This window comes from Dermacentor silvarum, chromosome 6 (assembly GCF_013339745.2).
Source record: "Dermacentor silvarum isolate Dsil-2018 chromosome 6, BIME_Dsil_1.4, whole genome shotgun sequence".
Lineage (NCBI taxonomy): Eukaryota > Metazoa > Arthropoda > Arachnida > Ixodida > Ixodidae > Dermacentor > Dermacentor silvarum.
Genome location: NC_051159.1, coordinates 77,047,561 through 77,054,667, shown reverse-complemented (window position 1 = coordinate 77,054,667; position 7,107 = coordinate 77,047,561). Strand labels below are relative to the sequence as shown.

The following is a 7,107-nucleotide window of genomic DNA, read 5'->3' as shown; positions in this document are numbered from 1 at the left end:
TTAAAGAACCCCAGGTGGTCCAAATTAATCCGGAGTCCCCCACTACGGCGTGTCTCATAAACAGATGGTCGTTTTGGCACGTATAACCTTAAATATTATTATTATTATTATTATTATTATTATTATTATTATTATTATTATTATTATTATTATTATTGTTGTTGTTGTTGTTGTTGTTGTTGTTATTATTATTATTATTATTATTATTATTATTATTATTATTAAACAAGTCTCGTGATGCAGCGCGGAGAAAGTCGCAACAACACTTGAAGCTTAGTCGCTTATGAGGGTAATTATGCCAAGCCGTTGGACAGTGGTCGACTGAAAAGCGAGCATATTGTGTAAATAAAAGTGCATTGGTGTGCTATATCACAACTTTGTTGTTTATTAATTGTTCGTAACTCTAGCAGCAAATACATGCAAAGTGCCTCGAGCGGCCAGTCGCGCGGCAATTCTTGCGTGTGTTCGTGGGCTTCTATCACGCTCGAAAAAAACACTTTTATGTAGCACGTATTGAGCAACAGAAACCTGTCTCGGGAGTTTCTCATGTTGCTCTTCAATTTTCTCATTAACACTTTTCATCTCATTGTAATATTTGAGAAGTTGATTAATTAAGAATAATTATGTAATTAAGCGGAATGCAAAAAATAATCTGGGTATCTCCAGGCCCCGGCAAACAACATTACATTGGTTCTGTCCCGCTACGTGGCATCTGCATATTTTTAAATCTTGGTGCATGATAGTTCGGACACCCTGCATATTGCAGTCGGCTATCCAGCTCAGGCGCTCTCGAAAATTGCGGTAAGCGATCGCAAATACTCATTTTACGCTTTGCACGTTCGTATAAAAAACAGTGTCGATAATAAGCCAGGCAAACTGCAACGAATACCACTGCGAAATGAGAAAGTATTGCGGCTATGTCTCTATTTATCAGACGATTCCACAACTACAACACGCGCAAGCGACAGTATTTGAATTTTTCCACATGCATAACGAAGCTGCAAAGAATAAAAACCAGAAGCAAAAACATTTGTCCCTTGCTAGTCGTGCATTACTTCGTGGCGGTAAACTTCACCCTGGCGAAAACGCCGGACGAAGTGGTTGTCCTAACAGCGCGACGGCCCGAAAGCTGACCCGCTTTCAAGTGCGGCCGACTACAGCGCCGCCGCATCTTTCTTCCCCTCGAGGCCCTCTCCAGCGGAGGTGGTCGCGCCACTAGGAGACATTCTAGTTCACTATAGCCGAGGTCCCGCCAGTTGCGCGCTATTGCGCATGCGCCGTGACGTCATCTCGGCGTGTCGTCTGCTGCGTGCCGCCCGCGCACTGTGCATAGCTTTCGCCCAACTTCCCCTACGTGTGCTCGGGACTGCAAGTACTTCGCGAGGTGTTCCGGGATGCCACGAACCACGAGGAAATGGTTATGCACTTGGCATTACTTCGTGTAACTTAGCATCACTTCGTATAGCCACGGCCAGCTTGGAACCGATCAGCTCCGCCGTGTCTTTAGCCTTGCGCCACTAGTGCAAGCTACCCCGACTATATTTTTTTTTTTTGTAGGCGAGCGCGGCGCTCCTCTTAGCCAGGCGCGCGGCGAGTCACGTGGTGAGGCGGCAACCTAGCTGCGGAGAGCGCATGCACCAAGCCGGCGGCGGCAACGGATCTCGGCGCTGCGAGTCACGTGATGCGTTGCCAAGGCTACGGTGCAGCTCCGATCAAATGAAGGTCGAATTGCTGGTGACGGCGAAACTCGGCTCGACTACGTTAGTAAAGCTTTCGCTTTAAAATTTCTGCGCGTCTCTAATTGTACTGTGGCACTTTTCTACAAAGTCGAGCACGTCGTGTCTTGTGATTCAACACGGTTTAATGCTCAATAAAACTTCCACTTGCTCTGCAAGCTCCACCTATCATCATGGTGGCATATTGATGCGTTCGTCACTGAAATCTGTAGCGCATCTCTGTTCGTAGTGCGCGAGCTATCGCTTACGAAGATGTCAACCCAAGACTGGTTCTGTTTGGAATTTTTTTAAGCATGAGAACAGCTGCACAAATAAGCACCACAGGGGTGAGTCCTGCCAGTGGTTAAAGACATTGCGAACTACTCGCACCCCGCTTACGCGATGACTACAGCCAGAGTTTTTCAATACTTTTCTTTCCTCTTATACAGGTCGTCGGAGAGGAACGAGGAGCAATATATTCGTGACATATCATTTGCACTGCACTAAGGCACAACTTTATGAACAGCTATAGCAAGGAGAAAGCATAGACTGGGTAATCGGTGTCGGCAGCACATATAGATTTACTGAAAGACTCAATTCATTCTCGCACATATGCCAAAGGTAAATGGCGCGCATCGTGGGACAAGTGCGCCGCTCTTTACGGACAGCTGTAATCAAATTCGGTGGCGTGTATGCACCAGCTGCGGAATGTGTAAACAAACATTACAATTTCCTCTGTAACTTTCCTATTTGTTCGGCGTGCAACGAATTTGGATTTTTTTTTTTATATAATGCGCCGTCTCTGCGTCAACGTGCTGTGTTAAACAAAAAACAAAAAAAAAAAAAGCTTTGGCACTTTGCTTCGGCCAACTTCCGCCGCAACTCTGGACAAGTGGCAGCTGCAACTTTTAGACGGGTAATTTAGTGGAGCACATGGTGTGGAACACATCAGTAATGCTGTTTGGAACGCGCACTATTAGCTACAAATACAAAGAGGTTCGGCTATAGGTGGCCACGAAATAAATGTGGGTGGACTGCGCAGTCGACTCCGATTTCCTCATTCAAGTACACGTGAAACGCAAAAGTGCTCTCATCAGACAAATTCTTACCAGATTTGAGTGAACTTTGCTGTATTTAAGGATATGATAGGAATAAACTTTATATGTCCAACGGTTATGGCTGTTGGTGCCCGGCTGCATTTAAGATACATTATTAATTAACGTCTACTGACAGCAGGAAGCATAATCTTGATTTAGGGGCCTCCTACATTTTACAAGAGAGACCTTCGTCCTGCAGTGGACATAAATAGGCTGATGATCTTTTACGAAAACTGACAAGTAAAAAAAATGGAAGCAGTAAGTTTACAATCCACAACTTGCACCACCAACAGATATCGCAGTTGTGTAAACTGCATCTGCTAGTACATCTGAAGCGGGCAAATTTTCTAAATTTACAGCTTGCGTATATGTTGCAGCGGCTACGTGAGTTTTGTGAAATCCGTACTCGAAAATTAGCGACATATCTAGAAGCGATGTATAATACATCAGTTTTGTCCGTTTTAGTGCAGTTTATAGAATTCTGATATCATTGTTTATTGTTGAGTTACGGAGTTGAAAGGCTCTTGCTTGTTTTCTGACTTTTGCAATTTTCAACAATTTCTGTAAAAAAATGACTGCTTAATAAAAAGTCTTTTCTACAGTCGGTAGATTTACACTTTTTCTTTGAACTTGAAACAAACCAAATCAAAATCGGTGCAGCCATTTGGTGAGCGAAACAATTTCCCCGTTCACATGTATTTGCAATAGCAGCTTCTGAGGTAAAGCTGCTTGTAACTTCTGACATTTCATATCATCAAAAGTGCTGAATTATTAAGCGAGCCAGACATTTCCCAGATAACCGCGTCTGTAGTATTATCACCTGAATTTGGCTAAGATTATGACATTAGGTAGCGGCTTTTGTTAGCAGTTATGGGTGTTGTACATGATCTCCAGTATAAATTGGAAGTATGCTTCGTTGCAACATTAGCTGACGTAATATTGTTGGCTCGATCTGTCACGACCGTTCGATCGAAAAAGAGGGAAAAGTCAAGGGCACTCAGGTATCCCTACGTTGATGAATGCGAAAGCGTTGCGACGGCCTCGTTCGCGTGCTCGCGTGGACGTCCAAAGGAGCCGAGCGCAGCTACTGACTGAGAAATCGAAGTTTTTTTTTTTTCATCGGAGCGCACGACAGAACTCGCCGAAATCACTGCATCGACTGGCAGCGCCCCGACGCGCGGCGCTATGTACCGGTGTTTCAGTGAACACTTTCAAACTTTTTAAAGGTTTCCTGTGGCAGATAGCACAATTCTACTTCATGAGCTGGTCCACTCGAAGAGGCGGACATTACTTACACAAAAAAATGTAAATACACAATCAACTAATTAACAAAATCCACTGATTATGTTTTAACCAATTACCTCATAGGCCATATTGCAATTTACAAATTCTGGCCGAGGAGTTCGCGAGGCGGATCCACTTGGAATGAATTTTCAGGATGACACCACTTTCGTTCCAGTTAATTTTGTACTTCAGTGCATAAAACGACGTTTTGTTAAGGAAGTAACGTCCTTTGCATTCCTCCGCAAATTGTTCGGGAATTAATATCTCGAAACTGGTGTCATCCTGCGAATTCGTTCCAAGTGGATCCGCCTTGCGAACTCCACGGCTAGAATTTGTAAATTGCAATATGGACCATAATGTAATTAGTTAAAACGTAATTAGGAATTTTTTAATTAGTCGAGTGCATTTCAGTGTTTTGTGCAAGTAATGTCCGCCTCTTCGAGTAGACCAGCTCATGAAGTAGAATTGTGCTAACTGCCACAGGCAACACTAAAAATTTTTTTTAAAGCGTTAGCTGAAACGCCCTGTATACACCGACCACCGGCGTGGTCTGTCTCTGTGACCACATGATTTGTTCGTCCATCGGAGCCTCTCCCCTCTAATTGGCGGAAGCGCACGTGGCGTCGCGTGCACTTCCACCAATGGAAGCAGCACCTGGCGTGCGGTCCGGCTCTGTGGCCTCGTGACTTTTCGGACCATCTCCTGCCACGCCGCCTAATTTTACGCTTCATGAGCCATTACTAGGAACCGTTGGTCCCGTAACCCTGTCCGTCACGTAGAAAAGGCGACTTGTGTGTTGGGCCGGACCACTCGTCGCCGTTAGAGGTCGGCCGGCCTGTTTCCCTGCCAAGCGCAGGGACGCCGATAGTGACGAGCATCGTTTCCAAAACGGCGGTGGTAGTAAACGCCAGACGTTGTAGTTGATGTTTCATCGCGGCTGCCCGTGTGTATTGATTTACTGGAAATGCGGCTGCGTGGGCGTCGAGATGACGTGCGGCGATGTTCCGCTCCACAGATGATGCGTTCCAGGCGCACACACAAGGAGTCGAGCGCAGATTGCACTGCCGAAGAGCAGGGAAGGGTTTGCAGGGCGGTTGTATTGTCACCCGGAGACGATGTCGTGGCTGCGATGGTTGGGGTGGCTCCTTCCATGACTTTGTCGGCCAAAGTGGCAAGTCCGGTAAGATCCATGGTAGAGGCTGTCGCCAGGACCATCTGTACGTTAGCCGGCAGTCGTTGCAAAAACAATTCGCGCAACAGCGTGTCATCGATGGATCTCGCGTTGTCTCCGAGCAGCTGCCTCATTCGGCGAAGAAGTTGACTAGGGCGTCGGTCGCCGAGTTTTTCAGCGAACAGAAGCTGCTGGATGCGAGAACGCTGTGAAGCTGCTGTGCGCTGTAGCAGGGCGGCCTTGAGATCTTCATAGGCGGCGGTAGACAATGGGACGTTCAACAAATCTGCTACTTCGTCAATGGCGGCGGGCGAGAGCGCTGCAACGGCGTAATGAAACTTTGAGGCTTGAGAGCGGATACCAGCGACTTGAAATTGCGATTCGGCTTGAAGAAAGCACGCCGAGGGATGCTGGTCCCAGTACTGTGGGAGGCGGACGGCGATGGCCGAACAGGAGGGCTCACCGTGTTCGTCGAAAGGGTTCTGGCCTTGAGCTCTCGTAGCGTTGGTCTGGTCCATGGTCGTCTCTACCACAGGAGCGTATGGCAGTATCACGTCCGAGGTCACCAAACTGTGGCAAAGAGCGACCACGTAGACCGGTAAAGTCTCAGGGCTCTCGCGGGAGAGGAAAAACCGACACCCGATCTTTTAGCGTAGCATTTTTAATCTGTGTCGGAACGCTAGCCTGTGCCGGTGCGTGCCAGCCGCTCGTGCCTCGTGTAGACGCGAGCGTCTACGTAATTCTCATGCGACGCCGATGCTGCTGCTGCTAAAGTTTTAGGCGTATATATTGGGCATCAGTGGGCGCATCAGTGAGCACAGGCGCCTATAAATATGCAAGTAATTTTTGGCAAGTAATTTTGGGTATGAGCCACTTAAGGCTCTCCCCTCAATAGAGGCCCCAAAATATTGCAAGTTTAGGTGACGTCTGCGTAAGCACTCCTTCGATAGCTCTGCTGGAAAAAATAATTAAGTTTTCTTGGCACGGGGTGCAGATAGAGCGTTATGACATAAGTATAACTGGTTTATTTGCTTGTTTGCGCGTGACAGGCGGCTGGTAGCGATAGTGCTTTCATGTATATATTTCGTGCACTTTGACAAAATATAGATTGTTGAAAGTTCGTGCTGTGTGTCGTTTCCTCTGCTTGTTCGTCCTGTCTTTTGCGCGCTGTTCAGGGAAAATTATTCCTAGAGGAGAGGCGCAATTGATCACGTTTTTCTACACTGTTGGAAAGTGGCACAAGTTTCGTATGATATGAGAGTTCCCTAATAAATAATTTCATTAGATCCCCATATGGAATGAAGTGCCTCGCAATTGATTTCGATGATGGAGTCCCTTTCTATATGATTATGTTAAAGGTCCCCCTTGATAGTGTTCCCGTTTGACGAGATAATCACTGCAATCCGCACCCACGGCATAGGCGTATGTATTTCCTGGAAAGCCATTGCGCGCTTTTGCTGATATTCGGAAGCAGATCGTGTGTGCGCGACTGAGCGATTGTAACGCCAGGATAGCAACGCCAATCCGAGTTCGGCCGACTACTCTGGGGTGACGTGATTTCTATACCGGTTCTGTAAACCTCTGCTTTTGGGTTCATGTATATGATGTTGGGATCAGACAGTAAAAATTGCAATAAAGGTTGTTGGCACCGAGTGTCGTCCCCTCTGCTTGTTCTTGCGGTCTTTTCCTCGCTGTTCACTGAAAGTTATGCCTTACCAACAAGCCCATTTTTCTACACTTGCGGGCTTCTTATAAATGCAGAAATATATATATATATATAATATATATATATAACTATATACGAAACTATATACTATATACTAAAAACTATATACCATAT

General features: G+C 46.2%; 1 protein-coding gene across 1 annotated transcript; it reads right to left on the bottom strand.

Moving 5' to 3' along the window:
* Positions 1-1,980: 1,980 nt before the first annotated feature.
* On the bottom strand, positions 1,981-6,032 carry LOC119456728 (uncharacterized). Its single transcript, XM_037718551.2, has 2 exons — positions 5,056-6,032; positions 1,981-2,039 (listed from the first exon to the last, which is right to left on the bottom strand). Exons 1-2 carry the CDS (start codon positions 5,783-5,785, stop codon positions 1,981-1,983), a joined length of 789 nt encoding a protein of 262 aa, XP_037574479.2. The 5' UTR covers positions 5,786-6,032.
* Positions 6,033-7,107: the final 1,075 nt, after the last annotated feature.